This window comes from Trachinotus anak, unplaced genomic scaffold (assembly GCF_046630095.1).
Source record: "Trachinotus anak isolate AG129_WGS33_773 ecotype Australia unplaced genomic scaffold, CSIRO_AGI_Tana_v1 ptg000008l, whole genome shotgun sequence".
Lineage (NCBI taxonomy): Eukaryota > Metazoa > Chordata > Actinopteri > Carangiformes > Carangidae > Trachinotus > Trachinotus anak.
In genome coordinates this window covers 11,742,431-11,762,758 of record NW_027273859.1, presented here as the reverse complement: position 1 = coordinate 11,762,758, position 20,328 = coordinate 11,742,431, and the positions used below count along the sequence as shown (strand labels likewise).

The 20,328-nt window shown below is 42.1% G+C and overlaps 2 protein-coding genes across 6 annotated transcripts; one reads left to right on the top strand and one right to left on the bottom strand.

Moving 5' to 3' along the window:
- Positions 1 to 60: 60 nt before the first annotated feature.
- On the bottom strand, positions 61 to 7,462 carry arsk (arylsulfatase family, member K). Of its 4 annotated transcripts, none has more exons than XM_071482633.1 (8): positions 7,335 to 7,462; positions 3,450 to 3,579; positions 3,172 to 3,331; positions 2,553 to 2,835; positions 2,265 to 2,436; positions 996 to 1,220; positions 599 to 814; positions 61 to 477 (listed from the first exon to the last, which is right to left on the bottom strand). In XM_071482633.1, the coding sequence occupies exons 1-8, from the start codon at positions 7,338 to 7,340 to the stop codon at positions 203 to 205; spliced, it is 1,467 nt and encodes a 488-aa protein (XP_071338734.1). In that variant the 5' UTR covers positions 7,341 to 7,462; the 3' UTR covers positions 61 to 202. The 4 variants fall into 4 exon arrangements, with proteins under 4 accessions (XP_071338734.1, XP_071338735.1, XP_071338736.1 ...); XM_071482634.1 differs by lacking the exon at positions 7,335 to 7,462 and adding an exon at positions 5,490 to 5,612; XM_071482635.1 differs by lacking the exon at positions 7,335 to 7,462 and adding an exon at positions 5,476 to 5,601.
- arrdc3a (arrestin domain containing 3a) lies at positions 5,684 to 12,203 on the top strand. Of its 2 annotated transcripts, none has more exons than XM_071482636.1 (8): positions 5,684 to 6,205; positions 8,288 to 8,369; positions 8,486 to 8,633; positions 9,034 to 9,136; positions 9,330 to 9,586; positions 10,151 to 10,307; positions 10,403 to 10,545; positions 10,663 to 12,203. In XM_071482636.1, exons 1-8 carry the CDS (start codon positions 5,926 to 5,928, stop codon positions 10,729 to 10,731), a joined length of 1,239 nt encoding a protein of 412 aa, XP_071338737.1. In that variant the 5' UTR covers positions 5,684 to 5,925; the 3' UTR covers positions 10,732 to 12,203. The 2 variants fall into 2 exon arrangements, with proteins under 2 accessions (XP_071338737.1, XP_071338738.1); XM_071482637.1 differs by having other exon boundaries at positions 5,694 to 6,205; positions 8,217 to 8,369.
- The last annotated feature ends 8,125 nt before the right edge of the window (positions 12,204 to 20,328 follow it).

Sequence of the window (20,328 nt, the reverse complement as noted above, 5' to 3'; positions counted from 1 at the left end):
TTGAGAATAAAATTTTAAAATTGAAACCAGCAAAAGTGACAAATAAATACAACACAAAAGTAAACAACATAGGTATTTATTTCCAGAAAATTAAGGAAAACTTAATAATGGAGTGAATTTAATATACTTTAGTCAAAGTGTGAGTCCAGCTCATCAAGAAACAGACACCTTAAAGTTAACCATCATTATAAATGTAAAAATATCACAAAGAGCCATAAAGCCACCTGTCAATAGCTCTCTCATTGGCTAACACATCTTTCTGCCAATCTACATGCCACCTGAGATTAGCAAGAACCTGGCTGTAGTTTCTTCCCAGACTATCTCGCCAGGCAGCAAATGCTTTTTTATTATAGAGATGGACAGTTGTTGACACCTTTGGATAGTCTACAATACTACGCAATAGCTTGTCCAGATGCACCTGCACATCGGGGAATTTGAGAACCACATTGTTAAGTTCTTCCTTGTCCAGTGTAAGATCTGCAAAAGAGAAACAAAAAACAGAAAAATCAAAGAGTGACAGTGAGTTATATGGTGGCCTTTTCTTAATGAAAGCAAGTGAGGAGTGACTGAAGTTTAGTTTTTGAAGCTAGGAACTCACCAAACAGCTGGGGAGGGACACTCAGGCCATCTGCATAGGTGATGTATTTCCACCTACCACTTCTCAGCATGTATGTAGAAGCATTGACATTACAACCGTGATATTCACTCAGTATCCAATCTGGATGTTGCTTCTTGGAAAAAGCACTGGATTTGGATATCAGAGGTTGGAGGGAGTGGCCACTGAGATTACCTACTGCTGAAATACCGGCAATGTCTGTAAAATAAACAAGTGTGTTATGTCAAGTTAAAATGTTAAAATCAAAATCTACTAGTGCTTTTATCCTGATGCTTTTACAGACAATAAGCAGCAACACTTTTACTTTGGTATGACATTTCAGTGATTTATTATCTTAAATACACATTTTAATTCCAGTGTTTTTTGTCTACTTCCTTACCTAGCACGGTGGGGTAGAGATCAACCAAAGACACAAGCTGCTTGACCTGTACGCCAGACATCAGCCCAGGTCCCATGATCAGCAGGGGAACATGGGAACTGCCCTCAAACATTGACATCTTGTAGAACTGCCGGTGTTCCATGGCTAGCTCTCCATGGTCAGCCGTAAAGATCACAACAGTGTTGTTAAGCAGCCCAGTTTCTCTCAGAGCTGAAATGATCTGGCCTGGTGAGACAGAGGGTGTGGGAGATACATAGTAAGCACTGAATGTCTGCTAGATTTTAATATAATTCAGTCAAAATACATTATTCAAACAGCAGCAACGGGACAAAATGGTGGTAAACAGGATCTCACTGCTGACTAAACTGATGTACTCTAGACAGAAAATATTATATAGGCTTTAATATGCCTTTGAGTCAGAAATGAATGAAGAAGAGGCTGTTATAATGAAAGTGGGCAATACAAGAGAAGAGTGCTTATTTCCTGCTTTTTAAATAAAAAGCTAATCACAAATTTTCAGGGCACAGAGGAAATATCGCTTCACTTAAATGACACTTTCATGTCACTGTGCCTCCAAAAACAGGCAATCCCAGCTGACACTGGGCTCCAGTCAGACATGTTGCGAGTCTGTGATAGACAGTCTATCACAGGGCTGACATATAGAGACAAACAACATTCACACCAATAGGCAATTTAGAGTCACCGATTAATCTGAACTTGTATGTCTTTGGATTGTGGGAGGAAGCCCACAGAAAAACGCACACAGAAGGTTCAAACCCAGAACCTTCTTGCTGTGAGGTAACAGTGCTAACCACTGCACCACTGTGCCACTGCGACTTATCAGTAACACTGCTAAGGAAATTCAGTGCAATTTGGAGTGTGAATGTGATCTATTACTGATACACCTGTAATCTAGCTACCTGCTGCTGCTTTATCTTATAGCCAGAGAGGTACAATGGCTGTGCTGCAACATCGCAATAGAAAGTCTCTCTCTCTTGTATACTTGTATTTTTGTCTGTGTTGGGATCCGGTAAGAACAGTGACTCAGGCTTTTTTTCTAAAGAACATGTTTGAATCTGTGCGCCTGAAAAAAAGTGCTCTTTGCAAGCTCGGTCTATTTCAGTTATGTTTTCTTGGAAACAGAGTTTAGTTTGAACTGAAGCCATCTTTGTGAATCCAAAAGACCAGGGTTAAGTCAAAGTTGGCTGTCTAATCCACTAATCATTTTAGGTAAGACTAGCTTCTGGTGAATTGCTGCTGTCAACTAACCCAGCATGGCATCTGCTTCAGCACACATGGCATAATAGAAGGCCCGAATGCTTTTGACTTCGTCCTCAGTGAAAACACCACTGCAGTTTTTGGTGAAGGTGGAGTAGTAATCAACGGGGTGCATGGCAGACATGGGCAGCCATTTCGGAACAGAGATGAGATCGGAAACCACCTGTTTGTGCACAATAAGGAGTAGGATTTTGCAGTTATTTATATCGAGAGATACAGTGTAATTTTGCAACAACAGAGAGAGGATCTTTAAAAAAATCAGGGATAAAACAAGCATGCCTTTGTGAGCCAGTATGGTGAAGTGAGGAAGGTGGATCCTCCTGCAGTAGGACCTAGGGATTTGGTTTTGTAGGGGTGAGGTAAATTAAGGCCAAGGTAAAGAGCAAAGGGCTGGCGTGAAGATGCAGCTGTTTGGTTGATCCACTGCGTAGCCTTGTCTGTGTTTTTCCAGTCTTCTGTCATGATCCTTACTGTTGACATGTTCCCAACAAGTTGTGTAACCGGCCGTCCCTCTTGGCGCAGGAGGAACTGAACATCTCTTGTCCAAGCCTCAACTCGGTTACTGCAGGAGTTGCACAAACACACAAAAACACCAACAAGATGCAGGCAGTGGAACCAAAAGTGGGAATTGGAAACAAACATGTGAGGACAAGCATCCAAAAGATGATTCACACTGTTCTGGAAATAGCTGGCCACACACACAGTCTGTTATTGCTTATTACTCATACAGTAGGTTGCTGACAGTTCTTTTGTGTATATAGATGTTTATGTCTTATATTTATCATGGTTAGGTGAGTAAGTTAGTGAATGTATTTTCTTACCTGAAGCCACACTTATCAGGAATACAGGCTCTACTTTACAGACACTTTTGTCCACATTCCTGACAATGTCTACCTACCTGACAGAATGACTCCCTGAGGTATAGTCCAGCTTGCCCAACATCTTGGTAAGATATCCATTTGCCTCCAGAAAATCCATCCATGTGGTTGCATTTGAATCTAGGCACTTGTAGTTGTTCCATGACTGAGTGAGGTGAACAAACTGACCGCTCCACATTGCTGAGAGCAAAGATTAAACATTTGAAATACATTTATTATTCTACCTGTAAGACCATGTTAATTACGATAATATCAGTTTAATTGCAATCAAAAGGGAGTGGGTAACTCAGCCATTTACCTGCTCTTGAAGGGCAGCAAATGGGAGAATTGGTGTAGGCATTGAGGAAGGTAGAACCAAGCTCCCTGAGATAGTTTATATATGGCAACTGCACAACTTTGCTGCCAGGTTCAAAGGTCAATCGCCCATCCTGAAGAAACAAGACAAATTACAGTTTCTGGTTTAAAAGCCCATCAGAGTCAAGCAAGTAAAGTCAAACTAAGAGTAAATGTAAACATATGAAGCATCTCTGTATGGTGTTAAATCTTGAGCTATAGCTATGGTCTCTCATTGTGCTGTAGCCTAATAAATTAATAAACAATAGTTGTTTAACAGTGATAAAGAGCTGTACTCTAACTTAATCCATACTTACAAATGCATCACTCATCACCATCACAATGTTAGGTCTGGTTCCAATTTGGCAAAAACTTTGACCATAATTTTGAAACAGGAAAAACAGAGCAGGTACTAATACATTCATGACAACGTTTCACTTCCTACTATTCAGGTGATTTGCTGTTGCAAACGAACAGATTTGACTGAAATGGATGCAATTCATCAGAGCTAATACTAACAAATCTTCCTCTTCGCCTGTAACTTTCGAGTGTAAAGAACTTGATATAAACATCCTGGTTACGCTTTCAAAATAAGAGCTTTCTTGTTTAATTTGCGAACCAGTCCAGCAGTATCCATCTTTTTTAGAGAGGAAAAGAGATCTCACTTATAAACACATATATTTAACATCCATGACCACTGCCACCAATCATCCCGAACAATAATCACAGAGGGGTGAAAGCTTAATAGGGGAAAGCAAAAATCCAGCCGCCTCTTATTTGACATGTAATGATGAAGTGAAAACTCTAGAGGGAAGCATTTATCTAAAAGAACAAACCCCCCCCCCCCCCCCCCCCCCCCCCCAAAAAAAAAAAAACAACAAAAAACAAGAACATTTAGCTGTACAATTTTTGTTGAGTCGACACTATCATGACCACAAACGTATAGGGCACTATTAGTGCATTGTATAGTGGAAGTATAACACAAATGTATGTCATTATCTTTGTGAGAAACTAAATATTTAGTGAGCGAGTGAATTAAATAGTACCATATATGACTGCTACCGATGTGCTTTTTAATGATAGGAGGGATTTCGAAATTCAAATGATCCGCAGCTCTTTAGTTTTTAATATATTTTAATGATTGAGGTTTAATCATATGTCATCAAATGGCGTTCACGTTTTCTGCGGATCCTGCAACCATAGTCCTACACACACATATAGTTTTCATATAAATACCTACTAAAGACAAATACTATCAATGAATGATAATGTACCTTGTAATTAATCACAGTGAATTAGACATGAAAGGGGTGTTATTGGCCATTATCAGTTATTCCTTGAAATCAATGAGCGAGTCTCGGTGCTGTTCAACAGGTGACACTTGCGGCTCATCTCGGGAAACCTTGATGGCCGGCAGGTGGCGATTTGAGCTTCACAGTTGTTTTTCTGTAAAACTGTGAGTGCAACACAATGAGGACCCCCCCCCCCCCCCCCATGTGCATGGATCATTTTAATCTTAATCCAAAAACAATATATGTGATAGATTAGAACATAGGGAGCTTTTCTGGAAGTCTGCTCAACCCCTACCCCCTTAAACCGTGAGCCTGCATATTATCCAGCAGTACTACACAGCCTGTGTTGCAGCCATTATGCAGGATGCAGCTCTGTTGTTTTCTGTTGACTGCAGCGGGATGTAGAAGTACTGAGCCGGGATATATGGGAGACCGTGTGTGTGGCTTATATCACAGATGAATGTGCGGGCATATGTCTAGGCATAAGGCTGGAAATTGTATTAAGGATCCTGTAATGATGGACTATTTTTGACTGTATCACAAAGAGTGGGGATGTGTATTTTTTTTTTTTATTTGTTTTGTAGTGCAATCAACAAACATATCCCTTTCATCAATCGCTAAAATAAAAGCGTGGGAACAAGTTGGGATGATTCTTTCCCGGGTGGGTGCATTCATGTATTTTTAAATATAACAAATTACCTGTAGAGCCTCACCTATGAAACCGGAGTGGTGAATATTTCTTTGTGCAGTCTTTCAGCTGTTTGACCAAACTTGTCATCTGGCTGTGTGCCACACTTCTCTGCCTTGTTCCAGAAGGCGGAAGGAGGGGGCAGCGGAGCCCCGCGCATGCGCCCAAGGTTGTTTTTCACACAGTCTGTCGCTTAAAGTGAGCTGAGCTACGGGGGTTTCCTTGTCTTTGACTGGAGACCAACACGCAGAGAGGCGGATGATAACAGCATCCATTGCTGTTATTCAGCCTTCACACATCTCAATGAACTGCTCGCAAAGAAGCCACTGATCGTGCCTACTGCTTTTTGCAGGGCAGAGATACAGATCAGTGTCTAAAAACTGCATACCCTTTTCTTATGAGATTATTTTTCATAGACTCTTTTTTAACTTCAAGGTCTCCGTAGCCTGTCTCTTTCCACCATGGTGCTAGGAAAGGTAAAGAGCTTCACAGTAAGCTACGACTGTCTCAATGACAGCAATGTTCCCGTTTTCTCCAGCGGGGACTGCGTCTCAGGGAGGGTGATCATCGAGGTCACGGGAGAAATCCGTGTGAAATCTCTCAAAATCCACGCAAAAGGATTTGCAAAAGTTCGTTGGACTGAATCTAGAAATGCTGGATCCAACACTGCCTACACGCAAAACTACACAGAAGAAGTGGAATACCTAAATCACAAAGATATTTTAATCGGACATGAGAGAGGTAAGAGTGTGTGGTTTTTATTTATTATTTTTCCTCAGCAGAAGTTTGTAGAAACTGACTGTAGGATGCTCTTTGTGCTGGATGGGGATCAGGTTGACTGGAGGATGCTGCTGTCTTGAATGCCAGAAACAGTGATGATAACACAGAAAAGACTGAAGTAAGAGTCGGATAACTTCAACACTGCAGCCTTTCTGCGGTGGTGCTGCTGTAGGTGTGATTTGTGGCAGTGGTCGGAGACAGCTCCGCCGTCACTTGTTTGTGTCAAGGTGTCAGAATGAATGACAGCAGCTCGGGCATCCCTATTTTTCTCTGTATTTTAAGTGAAAAAACGACGATTGCAGTCATTTTCGACACACGGAGCGATGGAGTAATAACCTGCAGCGACGTGTGTCCACCTTTGTCTGACATTTTCAGCACAGAACCGCATCAAATCGGGTGTTTCTTTGTAGCTTTTCTGAAGTTTCCACCCATTGTTCAAAGCGGTTCAATCCTGTTCAGAAAACTGGACCGGGAGAGGGTGGGAGCAGGGCGCAGGCCCCTCCCTCACCCGGCTGTCATTGGCTGAGGTGCTCATGTGTGGCCAATGACATCATTCTCTTGCAGAGAGTGACAGAAAATCCTGCAACTTTTTAATTAAGAAAACACCTGCAAAATGTTACGAGTCGACTCAAGCACCTGCAGTTTGATGCCAAACGTATTAAAAGCTGTTTTCGCCTCTTTCTCTGCTTTGCTGGAATATAAGGTTGCATTGGGTTTTTTTTTTACTGTCAGTGGTCTTGTGCTTTAGACATATTTCATTGTTGTGTAAAAAAAAAAAAAAAAAGTGTAATTTTAGCCACATAGGATTTGATAGTTGTGGCTGTAAAACGCCTACTTTGTAAGCGTCGGTGTCTGTATATGCGCTTAATGGTTTTGGTTTTAGTTTAGCGATGTTTTCGATGATATCTGTAACATCTTTACTGTTATCAAATGAATGGACAAATACTTTCTGGTCCGCTCTGCAGTCGCCTACATAAGTGCAAGTGAACTGGTCTGAGCCAGCTGTCATCTTCCTCCACTCTCTGGCTTTTTGTCATTTAAAGTTAATTGTTAAATAATAATAATAATAATTAAAACAGCAGTAGTTTACCTTCATTATCAGCGGGGCTGCGATACATTGTTAACAGCGCTTAGTCTTTCATCAAGAGTGATACTTCGACAAAAGACACATTTCACCGCAAGCTCTTTATGAATGAAACGTTTCCTGTGGGGTTAAAGTGGGCAAGGCGACGGCGGGGCCGCTGCAGCTGGCGGTCGGAGGGGCTGGTGGTAGTGACTGCGGTGTCGCACAGTGAATGCGTAATGAGAGCGGAGCGGCTGTGGGAAGCTGCTCGCACCGGTTTAGGCCGGTCTCCTCCTGCTGGAGTCTGCCGGGTTGACTGACAGCTCCGCACTTGTTTACCACTCGGCTGCTGCTAAGGGGGAGGGAGTGCTGAGCTGGCAGAAGCGGGCCCGGCCTGTCGGCCCAGCTCTTCAGAAAGCACTCATGATGTTATATATGAAAAATTATTTTTACTCCAGTTGTATATAAGATTTCACTAGCGGTGTGACGTGGCGAAGGTGTCCTCCTTCTGTAAAACGGGGAGGGCATCATGTTTTTCATTTCAGAGGAATATAGAAAACAAATTGGTCCTTGACAGTGAGACAGATCTGGAGATTAGGATTTTATTATTGCCTCATATCCTATTTTTTTATTTATTTATTTTTTCCCCTGTCCTGGCCTATAGTTTCCCTTTCATTTATGCAGCGATGGGCTTTCTGTGCTGTAGTTCTTTGTCCTTACAAAAGCACAGTCTTTCACCTTCAGGTTTCTGGCACTTTTTATTTTCAATCATCCTCTTTGGTGTGCTCTAAATATTGGTCTGCTTCTTATCTCTCAATACATTAATTTTTTACAGACAGATATATAATAGTAAAATCCATTTATTCTCTTCTTTCTCCCCCACCCTGTGTTTTTTGGTATGACTTTCAGATGCCTTCGTAGAGCATTTTACCCAGGTATGGTATACATGTGTTTGGAATATTGTCCTCCTTGTTTTTCAGACGATGACAACTCTGAGGAAGGACTCACCACTATCCATTCAGGAAGACATGAGTATGCATTCAGCCTCGAGCTTCCACAGACGTAAGTGTCTCAATATTACACTTGATTTGGAGAATAAATAGCAATACCATCATCATACAGATGTAAATAACATAATTATTCACCCTTCTTTTTCCTCCTTTCTTCTTCCCCTGTAGACCTCTGGCTACCTCTTTCGAAGGGAAGCATGGCAGTGTGCGCTATTGGGTAAAGGCAGAACTTCACAGGCCATGGCTCCTGCCAATGAAGACCAAGAAGGAATTTACAGTCTTTGAGCACATTGACATCAACACTCCATTATTGCTGGTAAGCTCTTTTGAAGCAGCCCTCAGTTTTGCATACGCCTTTCAGCAGTTGGAGGGATTGTATGAAGAGAATATGACTTCAGTGTGACTCACTCTAGACATCATTTTCCTAATTATGGGGAAACTTTAGAAAGATTTTGCTATATTAATCTCTTACATCCAGTTTCCATATGTGTTATGCCAGGCCCTGTGTTTTCAGAAATATGTCAGCAGTTTCGACTGAATTATGGAAAGATAAATACTGAATGAGTCTTGAAGTGGAAAAGTTATCTAGCTGTCTCTTAAACCTTTTTTTTCGATGATGTTGGCGAGCAAAACAAAATAAAATTCTATATCTTACCATATGTATCATATAACTCATGCATTTGTTGTTCTGTTTTTTTTTTTTTTCCCACCTTCAGTCACCACAGGCCGGCACAAAAGACAAGACGCTTTGCTGTTGGTTCTGCACCTCAGGTCCTATTTCCCTAAGTGCCAAAATTGAAAGGAAGGGATACACCCCAGGTGAGAATAAGTTAATGCACCTGATGGCCTTGTTAGTCATCTATTAACCAGATAAGTTAATGAAAGTATTACACTGCAGATTATTGCATTGATTAGTGATTGCATACTGGATAAAAAGCTAATTACTGCTGTTTAAAAAATAAATGTAGAGCAACATCACTTAACCTCTCCTCCACCCTCTATAACTTTGTAGGAGAATCAATACAGATCTTTGCCGAGATTGAGAACTGCTCGTCCCGCATGGTGGTGCCAAAGGCAGCCATCTACCAGACCCAGACCTTCTATGCCAAAGGGAAGATGAAGGAGGTCAAACAGCTGGTGGCCAACCTGCGGGGAGAGTCTTTGTCCTCAGGCAAAACGGAGACCTGGAGTGGCAAGATGCTGAAGATCCCACCCGTCTCACCCTCCATCCTGGACTGCAGCATCATCAGAGTGGAGTACTCGCTCATGGTGAGTACAGCCTCACTGTATTTGAGCTGCTTTCATGTTCTCCTGAACATTTAGCATGACTGCCCCTTCTTTTCGTCTCCACCCTGCCATTGTTCAGAGATCAGTGGCGTAGAGACCTAAGTCTTTCTGCCTTTATTAGTCTCCTATGTTATCACTATTACTCAGCGCCATTATCAGCACATAATCAATATGTCCTAGTAAGCCAGTATCTCTTCTGCTAAAGGACCTGGCTGACTCAGCTAGCTGTGCCAAATCTGGGCCCTGGATTGCACCAGGTGTTATCTCCACATGCTGCTAAGAGCATTAGCCCAGAATATCTGTGGTAACACCTGCCTTGAGGGTGCTTATAACCTCTTTACCCTGTGAGCCGACAGGCACCAGACGAGGGCTCTGCCTTGCATAAGCAACCGACCTCAAGACTTTGACCCACATATTGTTCAACTACTGCAAAAACCCATATCAACCCAATAAGCCCTGGCTAGTGTGGTTCTATCTTAAATTTATCCAACATTAGAATAACTTGCATAGTCTAACCTGCTCTGGTGTCCTCTTGTCTGTGCTCAGGTATACGTGGACATACCTGGGGCAATTAACCTTTCCCTGAACTTGCCCCTGGTCATCGGAACCATCCCACTCCACCCCTTTGGTTCCCGTACCTCCAGCGTCAGCAGCCAGTGCAGCATGAGCTGGCTTGGCATGGGTCTGCCCGAGAGACCTGAAGGTAGGTTACATCTCATGGTCATGAATCAAATTTGAATTTCTTTTTTAAATATGATTCCCAAGAATGCTTACATTTCGGTTCCTCTTCCTCTGCAGCTCCTCCAAGCTATGCAGAAATTGTGACAGAGGAGCAGAGGCAGAGCAGTCTGGATGTCCCAGCAGCCCGCGAGGAGCTGGATGGACCTCTTTTTGCCTATATTCATGAGTTCCGCTTCCAGCCTCCTCCTCTGTACTCTGAGGTAAAAATACCACAGAGCAAAGTATTTTCTCATTTATCCTTCTATTACAGGCTAAATTAAATCATCTATTTGTTTCCATCAATAAAATATCTTCTTCTGTTCCCACCTCCACTCCAGATCGATCCAAACCCAGATCATGCCAGCCGTACAGAGGAGCGCAGGCTTGATGCCTGTCCATCGCGCTGAAGGGTATTCCTGAAATTCCCCTGAGCAACTCGATGAACTCCCAGGAACCTGTTTGAAAGGCTCAGCTTTGTTTATTTTTCTCCAACAACAACGTTCACGGTACGCTGTTGACATCACGAGAAAAACAAAGTATCCAACCAACCAACAAAGTCTTGGACAAATACCCACAGTTGAGTTGGGTTGGACAAATCTGTTCCTGCCCTCCCTCAGTGAGAGAAAACAGGAGTCACAAGTGTGGGGTATCACTTCCTTCCTGTGTCAGCCTGCTGAGGGTGGGATATGTACAGATGAACACATATTCAGTCCGTATGGAAAAAAGAAAAACCCCACTAGTAGCGAGAGCCCTGGTGATAGTATTGACGATGAAAAGGAAGAATCGCCAAGGCTCTGCCTGCCAAGCTCCTCATTCACCCTTGATTCTTCTGCACTCATGGCACATACGGACATGGCTCCTCACACAAAGGGCAGAAGTAATCATGTCCAGACTTCAGCAGAATCTCCTACAGAAAATGGGATGAAGAGAGAAAAATAACAACAACAACAACAACAACGTTCTAACCACAACAGTCTGTATGAATGAAAGTTTTCAGCGGCAGCAGCCATCAACACAGCAAAGACTAGGTCCTCCTGCCTCATTTGGGATTTTGTTTTGCACATTTTATTCTTTACTTGAGTTGTGTGGCTCCATTTAATGACGAGAAAAAAAAATCACTAATAGTTTGGTTTCAGCCTTGTAATGCACCAGACTAAAAATATGAGACTGCAGGCTTTACTTTTAAGACTTTCTTCTTCATAATTTTGAGCAATGCCGAGAACAGGATTTGATTTTTTTTTTTTTTTTTGAAAAAGAGGAAAAAAAAAAAAAAAAAAAAAAAAACAAGACTGAAAAGGTCAAGAACGATGCACTGAATTTGTTTTAAGAATTTTCTTTTTCCTTATGACATTTCCTCAGTGACTTAAAAGAACTAGACTGGACTTTTACAACAGCTGCAGCACACCATCTCCATGTGAAAGCTCTTTAAGATGTTGCCTCCTCAGCTTGGATCCAAGTGTGGCTTCCCTCCTTTCGGTTTAGTTCTGTTATTCTGTTCTTGTATTTAGCTCCCAATATAGAATGGCTTTTAGCCTTTTTTGTGTTGCGGTTGCTCTGGATTTGGACTAGGAGGGTTGCAGACCTGCATTTTTGCCACTCAAATTGTAGCTGACGAGGAAAGTGCGCGTGACTTTGTGTGTGTGACAGAAGGTGGTACATTGTGGAGGGACTCGCCTCACCCTGGTTGCCTGCAGCCCCTCTACTCCTTATCTCAGGGCAAGCCAGGCTTGCATAACTGCCCAAAAAGCACTGTCTCAGGTGGTCTTCTCACTTGCCAAACGGTTGGAAAAAAAAAGAGAAAAAATGTTATGGTTTTCTTTTAAATTGCACTGTTAAAAATAATGATTCTTTTTTTTTTTTTTTTTTTTTTTTTTTTTTTGTCTACCAAAACAAGAGAATAGACATGCAGAGAAGCAAGGCAGCTTTCTGAGATAAATCACATTCCCTTTTTGTCCTGCTGCACTTGTGCTGTTCATCCAACCAACAGTTAGATTTTACCAGACCAGTGAAGCCAGAATGCTAGCTATAAAAAAAAAAAAATATATATATATATATATATATAAAAGAAGGAAAATGGAGGAATGACACTGCTTCTGCATTAAAGAGGCAAACCCAGCACAAACTAATAGCTGGGGACGTTGCTCAACTTCTGTTCAGACTGGTCAGAACAAGTAGTCGTAGGTTGACATGAGTAATACATTGGTTTTCTAACTCATTCAACTCGAAAGACCAGCTGCAACAGAAGTTTGACTTAGTCAGGAAAAAAAGAAAAGCAGCACTTTTTTGATAAGAAAATAAGAAAAAAAAAAGCATTCAATGGTGAAGGTCTGGAGAAAAACCATTTGGTACTAACCGCGATATACTAGAGGATTTTCCAATAAAGCAGTGTTGTGTAGGACGTAAATGCATTATTTAATCTTTTTAAGATTAATAACTTTTTTTTTTAAGTTTACATTTTAAACGTAGCTGACACAAGTTTGTATGTGTTGTGTGTGTGTGCACGCTCTTACCGAGATCCAGCTGGCAACTAAATATACAGCTTCTGACCGTAATCGACGAACTGCAGATTATTAAAGTGAACTTATCTTAGTGGCCTTGACACAGAAAAGACCTGATCATGATTCTTCATCTTTCAGTGTCTACGTTAACTCTTGTTCTCCTTTTATTATGTTTGTAAACACTTGTATGTTTTAAACTTTTCCGTGTTTATTCAAAAGGACAAAAAGGGAAGAGTAAAAAAAAAAAGAAAAAAGAAGAAAAAAAAAGAGTCCTTCAGAAGCAAGTGTTTTTAAAAAAAGACATCCTGGACGGGCCTCTCGATTGTGTTATTTTTCTGAAGCTGATGAGGGTGACTATTATTTTTTTCCATGTATTTCTGGGCATTGATATAGTTTGCTTTCTAGTTTAACAAGCAACCTTCCTGAGTTAGTCTCCCTGACCTCTGATCCCCTTCAGGCCTGGGGGGTGGCAGCTGTTGACCAGCACCCCCCTCCCGAGAAACATTTAGGTAACGTGGGATAGCAGACAAACTGCTTCTTCCACAGTAAACTCATGTTGTAGGCTGTTCTATTTGTTTGCAGTTCTTTGTTTGGATTTTATCTTAGGGAAAATGAATCAAGCTACATGGTAATGAATAAGCTTACATATTTGTTTCAGGTTGGTCAATTCCATAGTCCAGTTGCTTTGGGCCTCAGAGTAGTCCAGTGTCAAAACTAAGCTAATCTCCTGACCTGTTAAAGGCAGGAACTGAAATGTTCAGAGATAAAAGAACCTAGGAGACGGGATCTGAAACATTTTAGAAACAAAGTGCAATATTACTCACTGAATTTTCTTCATTCTCCATTTGTATGTTTGTTTTTATCTTTTTTTTTTTGTCTGTTAATCATGATGGTGTATAGATATTCTATGAATATACTATGTTCTGAATGATTTAATCTTTTGTCTAGTTCTTCCTTTTGATTTGAATAAACATTTTGTTCTAAATTACAATGGACTGAAGTGAATTTTTATACAACATTGAACATAATTATTCAAGTGTACCATATACTATGTATCGTATAGACTAATTATTCAAGGGTACCATACAGACTATAAGACTATAAGCTTACACACACACACACACACACAAATGTACTTCAGTTAGCGAAGATCAAGTGTAAACTACAAATATTCATCCTTGTTTTGTCTGAGCACCATCATACACAGCTTCAGTCTTTCACAGAATTACAACTAAACATCCTTTCAACTGAAAAGTAAACAGAGTGAAATTGAAGCTGCAAATGATTAATCATTATCCACTGGTTTACCCTAGAAACCTATTTTATTTGGGTCATGCCAGCTTCAGATAATAAGCACACAGGTTGCCTCTCTGCCGGTCTGCTAAAAAACTAGTCCAACAGTGCCCCTAGAGGTGTTTGAAAAACGCACATGGCCTTTCTGACAGAAATCTGCATGATAGTAAAGCCCAAAGACTGAAACTGGATATGTCATTAAGTCATCAAACAAACCCTTACTTACAGTTTGTTTTAAGGGTGTGTGTCAGATTTTCTTTTCAGAGTTGGAATCTGCCCAGAACAGAAATATCTGTTATTCTCTCCTAAACTGAGGCAAATGTGGCACACAGGGCTCAGGGTTTATTCTGTACATGTCCACACTGGTCTTCACTGACCAAAGTTTCCAGGGGTTCACTGTTGAGATTCTTAAGGTCAGTACAGGAAAGGCTAAACCAGAAAAATGGTGCACCTTCCTCTGTAAGAACCACCTATGTGAATTGTGTGACTGCTTCACGTCTGAGTGTCTCAGAGTTTCAAATAATTAACTCAGAATCTTCTCACCTTATACTAAAGCATTATTTGGTGCTGTTGATGGAGCAAAATGTTGATGGGTGACTGACCGTGGTCCTCACACCTGGTGTGTCTTTTACAGAAAACAGCTGATTCTGATGTGGGAGGTTAGCTGCTGAATCATGGTTGAGTCACAGCACCATTCTCTAAGAAAACTCACAGTGAACCTGATATGAGTTGATGGCTACAGGCCAGGTGACCCACAGCTACAGGTCAACATGTAGCAATACACATGATTTATTGATCCCTGCTGAATGATGCATGCACAAGAAAGGACATGCTGGCCTGCTGCAGAGCAGTGACGAAGACGGTAAAAGTATTAGACTTAAATGTGTTAACCGTGTTCTTTTGTATAATTTACCATCGGGTTATGTTGTCCAGCGTCTTGTTTGTTTCATGCTCAAGTAAATACAGTACTTAACTTGCACTGGTTGCAGTGTTCTATCTTTAAATTGCATTACTCTCTTTTTGGTCTACACATGACCTATTTATAATGGTCAACAGTCTGTTTCGTGAGCAGCCAGTCAATATCACTTGTAGCGTATAAACTTAGCTATGACGTCAGCCCGGTTTTATACTAATTGATTTTGTTGCAAACCACAAGCATGCCAGCACAAATGAGCTCAGAAAATTCGATCATGCCGGATGTGAATGAATATACTGTACTGTGTATCCCGCAGGTCAAGCTAGAACCAAATGCACAGAACGATCTCTGAAAAAAGCATGAAATTCATTGCTGTTGCATAACCGAGGCTGGCAGTGATTTGATTTCTAAAAGGCCTCCGTGACACAGGAACCTGTAGAGTATAGGAAGGGTAAAAACTGTTTCTAAACCTTTACCCAAAACTCACATGTTGAATACAAAGTGTCAGCTCATCAACTTCATAGGGAATTTTTGCAAATTATCAGTTTGAGCCAGCATCAGTGATGACTCAGCAGCCCTGTCAGCTTTGACCAAGCACTTCAGTTTGCCTTTGTCTCCTCCCCTCCTCCCCTCAGTCCCCCCTCTGGCCCCCTTTGACTTTTTTGGGCCCAGGCCTTTGTGGGTGTCTGACCCCTGCGGATTGAAAAAAAAAGGAGGAGGGGATTATTGATGGAGAGCATAGATTGGGGCAGTATGCATGCATGTGTGTGCAGTGGGAGTGTTGATTAGCAAGTGCTGACGCTACACAGGCCTCAGCTGTTTCCTCTCACCAGCTAATCCCACTACCCAGAAGCCCCTGTGATCCAGAGGTTCTCGGCAGCTTGCTGTGACCAGGCACGTTCAGCATGGATGGCGAGGTTTGGACTGAGGCCCCTGTACGCCTGCTTGCCAGTGCCACATCATCATTGTGACATAATAGAAATACACACACAGACACACGCATCTCTGCACTGAGGCACGGAGCGCAGCATTGATGTGAGCCCACGCATTCCTCGAAACAATGGAACGACCAATATTACTACCCTCCTGAAAATGTTATGCAGGAACGGATCCGCAGATAGAAGTTTATAAATGCATGTGAGAAAATTCTCAGAATATCCTCATGTGTATGTCAGCTCACAAAAATAATATGATACATGTTGATTCCAACAAACCATGATGCACTAGTAGTGTTTAGTTTAGTTGTTTTGCAGACACATCCAGGTCAGACTGCCTGACCCTTTTAAGAGCCAGTCCGACCTCTGCAGCTGATAACTTTAATAATTGACAGAACTGAGCTACTGTTTAGTTATCATGAACACACACGCTTCTCTGGAAATCTCACTGCTCAGTGTCAAACATTAAATGTTCCTAACTCATTTACTAAATTAAGCTATAGTACAAGTAGAAGTTCAACAAGGAATGTCACTACTTCCCAGTACTTCTTACTCTCTGTCTGTGGTTACTCCTGAATCAGTTAAGTTAGCACTGTTAAACCCATCTCACCAGTCAGTGCAAGTCTCCCCTTTCCATAGATAAAATCATTTAATGTCTTTGTTCGTTTCCTCCTTTTCCAGAAGCCAGTCTCACACCAAATAAACCCTATGGCTCTGTACATAGGGTTTATTTGGTCTTCCTGTGCTCCTCGTTCCCAGCACCATCATCACAGCTTCATCATCTTACCCACACAAACCCATCTGCCACATTACTTGCTTTCTAAACGTCATTTATCGTGCTTCAGCCAATCTCGAGATTTATAACAAGTTATTTTGTATTGATATGCAAAGATTTTTCATTTCAAAAGTTTAACCTCTGGACACACGATGTCTCCTGCTCAGTTTATGTGTAGTGCGTGTGAGCTTCAAGTTCACACCATGTCTACATCACATTAGTGTCAGTTGCATATTGGATCACAGTATAGTAACCAGTAGTTATGATATCATTAAATCATGCTCATTCATGTCTCTTAAACTCAGACAGAGGAACTTTCTCTCTCCAACAGATGAATGTCAAAACATGTCAAACTCTGCACACACTCATTCTGCACAGTGAGGGTCAAACATCCAAGTAAAGTGACAATAAGCGAAATACATTTTCGTAGTGGAGAGGGACTTGTTTGCATGTATTTAGTTAAAACATCCTGTAGGGAGGTACAGGGGAGACACAAGTACAGGGAACACTTGTCTCTACTCATGAACTTTTTCATCACCCCTATTTACTCAGTCACTCACACACACACATGCACACACACACGCACACACACACACACGCACACACACACACACACACAGCAGCAGCAGCAGCAGCTCTGCAGCCAGCTCTCCATCTGTCCCCAACACAGACTTGTTCTGTTTTTCTCAGAGAAAGGAACAGAGTTAGAGCTACAGATAGACTGAATGGAGGCAAAGAGAGGGGCGATGTTCTTTTCAAGGGCTTTTCTTCATGATCTTTCTTGGCAGCTGGTTCATTCCAGTTTGAAGCACTTCCGCATGAGGAGGCTGACAGTACAGGCTGTTTGCTTTTTCGTCACAAGAAACCCGGACTGCTTTTTGACCTTGCCAGGAACAAGTTGTTTACCTTGAGCTGAATGCACCACATTGGACAGCTGAAAGAGAGAATAACTTACACAAAGCAGGACCTCTGCAATTTTGGTTTAGTACAAAGGGAACACACATTGAGAAGAACCTCATGCAGACCTTTTGTCCATGCGTCTTGTCTCTATCAACACATTTGAGCTCATGCCTTTTGACTGCAGAGACGTTTTACATGAATATTGATACAGTGCATGCATGTTGATGGCAGCTGCTGCACATAAACAGTATATGTCACTTGTCAGTTTTTAGACTGCTTGACTCTAAGTTAGTCCCTCTATGAAAGACAGATGTCAGATTCCTCTTCTAATCTCAGCCTCAAGTCCCCAGTCTGTCCTCACCTCGCTGACGTGTTATGTTTTCTGCTCACCATACAAAAACGTGATTATTGTTTTTTAAAGAAAGAGAGGGATTTTGTTATGCTATCAGTAGCTGTGGCCTTAACACAGACTGAATATAATTTATGATGATGGTGCTAATTGAAAATCCTTTTAAATATCCTCAGTGGAGCTGTATGAGCTGTTGTGGACTCCATGTTTAGTATAGACAGGAACCTGATAGCCAGACACTGACACTGTGCTATGTTCCCATGCCAGGACTCCCATCCCTGCCATACCAAAGTCTCAGCATGGTCAGCATTCCACCTCCGACTATCCTTCACACACACACACACACACACACACACACACACACACACTGCACTCCAGTCCCCTCCACTCGCATGTGTGCAACTCTTACGCAGCACCACAAGTTCAAAACCCTGCCGCCACTACCACTATGAAAAGTCCTGCACAGAGTGGACCTCTTTTTTTCCCAGTGGAGGACTGGCAATGGCCAAAGTAGATGCAGTTAAAGGAAGGGGTCAGGTTCAAGGCAATGACGATAATATTAGGTGACATTTTAATTGTCCAAAGAGAAATACTGTATGTATACTTAATCCCCAAGTTCACCTGTGATCTATAAGATGAGACACTGAGTGAATCCAGCCCTAAAGTGGCTGTTGTAACTGAGCTCACCTTAATGCAAAACCAAGCTCAGTCCACGGTGGAGAATGACGTCAGTTTGATATCTGTTATTCAGGCTGCAGAGAGATACTGTTGCATAGGCAGGATGTCAGCAGTCCTCCAAATATTATACATTCATCCCAGCCAGATTAACAGAACACTTTGTGGGGCCTGATTATAACACTTGAAAATCCTGTCAGAGCCAAGCAACTCGGAAAAAAGTCACAGAGAGTTCATTTCTGACAGATTGCATGTGGACAGATGCCTTATTTGCTCGTTCTCTCTCTCTCTGTTTTCCAGCATTTTGTGCATCAGCATTGTTACACTCCATAAGTTTCTCTCTAAAATCTCACCTAATTATCAAATGCATTTGAAAAGCTTTGCAGGGGCCAAGGCTGCTTCAGTGACTATGGCAAGTCCACGTTAGATGGCTTATCATAACCATTATAGAAGGAGGACCAGTGACTTTGGGCACTTTGCATGACCTGGACCCAAGGAGAAAAACAAAGTCAGCCTGACATGACCAACACGCCTCTATGTTCAAAGTGCACCCCAAGACATGAAATAAATTGGTATACCATGCAACTCAGATTACTGCATTTCCTCACCATGATAAGCAATGCTGCTCTATTCTGAGAGCTCGAGGGGAGGAATGGGAGATATCTTCACCAGCGACTCTCCTCCTCTCCTGTTATGTCGAGGCTCCAGAAATATAGTGTGGGTGAAATTCTGTTGTAGCCCTAAAAAAAGACATTGAATGCTGCTTCATAAACTGTGAAGATATTGCAGTTAGTACCTTGTTAAGAGGTGAATTGATTATATGGCTGCATCAATCTCTGTGTGTCGATCTTTATATAGTATCTATAATCTCCAGCACTAATTTATTGGAATTGAGATCCCAGGTGATTTAGTTAATCTCATGTCCCTTTTCATGTTTGCTATTAGGTCCTATTAAGTCTATTTGTGGCATATAAAACATGATATCTAACGGCATGCCACCAAGTCAAGCATGATTATCCAAGGTGAAACTTGATGTGCTTTTATGCAACTCTCCCCCCAAAGTCCTTGGTCACCTTATGTTCTGTTTCAAGGGGATGGGAGGGCCAGGCTGAGGAGTGCTGTTTCACCACTTGTCTTATTTTACACCACTGGTCCCCAGTGGAAGTTGCTCAGTTTCCTTTTTTAGCCACGGCTGACTCATAGCATAGCTCCCAGCCCCCCTCCCTCTTGGGTCTTTTGCAAAGTCCCTGCTCAGCTTTAACTCTCTCTCTCTCTGTGCCTGCTCAGATTCTCCTGAGTCACAGGGAGCACAGACACCCCTCTCCTCAACCTCCCTACCCCTCAACCCCCCCCCTCGGTGCGTCTCACTCCTCTCCTGAAAAACAACAGGTGCAGTGGGGCCTGCAGAGGGTGGGCTGTCTGGTGGGCAGTGTGTCCAAGCTTTCCAGTCACTTCTCACTGTTATTTCACCCCTCTGCTGTCCAAACATCCAATCTGTCACCTCTTCCCCATCCTTTTCTAAATGCTCTCGCCCCCTCTTGGCCCGTCCCGCCAACTCTATCTCTGCGCTTGTTCCACTGCTGCCACTTCTCTGCTCCTCTAATCTGCCACTCTCCTCCCTACTGGATGCACATTCCTTCCAGGCAAATTATACAATGTCCTC

What these genes read in the sequence shown, in the direction of transcription:
- arrdc3a (XM_071482636.1), top strand. Translation starts at nt 5,926, where the DNA reads ATGGTGCTAGGAAAGGTAAAGAGCTTCACAGTAAGCTACGACTGTCTC. An exon ending in AGCCTCGAGCTTCCACAGAC is followed by an intron (nt 8,370 to 8,485) that starts GTAAGTGTCTCA and finishes CTTCCCCTGTAG; the next exon opens with ACCTCTGGCTACCTCTTTCG. An exon ending in AAGGAAGGGATACACCCCAG is followed by an intron (nt 9,137 to 9,329) that starts GTGAGAATAAGT and finishes ATAACTTTGTAG; the next exon opens with GAGAATCAATACAGATCTTT.
- arsk (XM_071482632.1), bottom strand. Translation starts at nt 3,909, where the DNA reads ATGAATGTATTAGTACCTGCTCTGTTTTTCCTGTTTCAAAATTATGGT. An exon ending in CACCATACTGGCTCACAAAG is followed by an intron (nt 2,437 to 2,552) that starts GCATGCTTGTTT and finishes GTGCACAAACAG; the next exon opens with GTGGTTTCCGATCTCATCTC. An exon ending in TGTCCCTCCCCAGCTGTTTG is followed by an intron (nt 478 to 598) that starts GTGAGTTCCTAG and finishes TCTCTTTTGCAG; the next exon opens with ATCTTACACTGGACAAGGAA.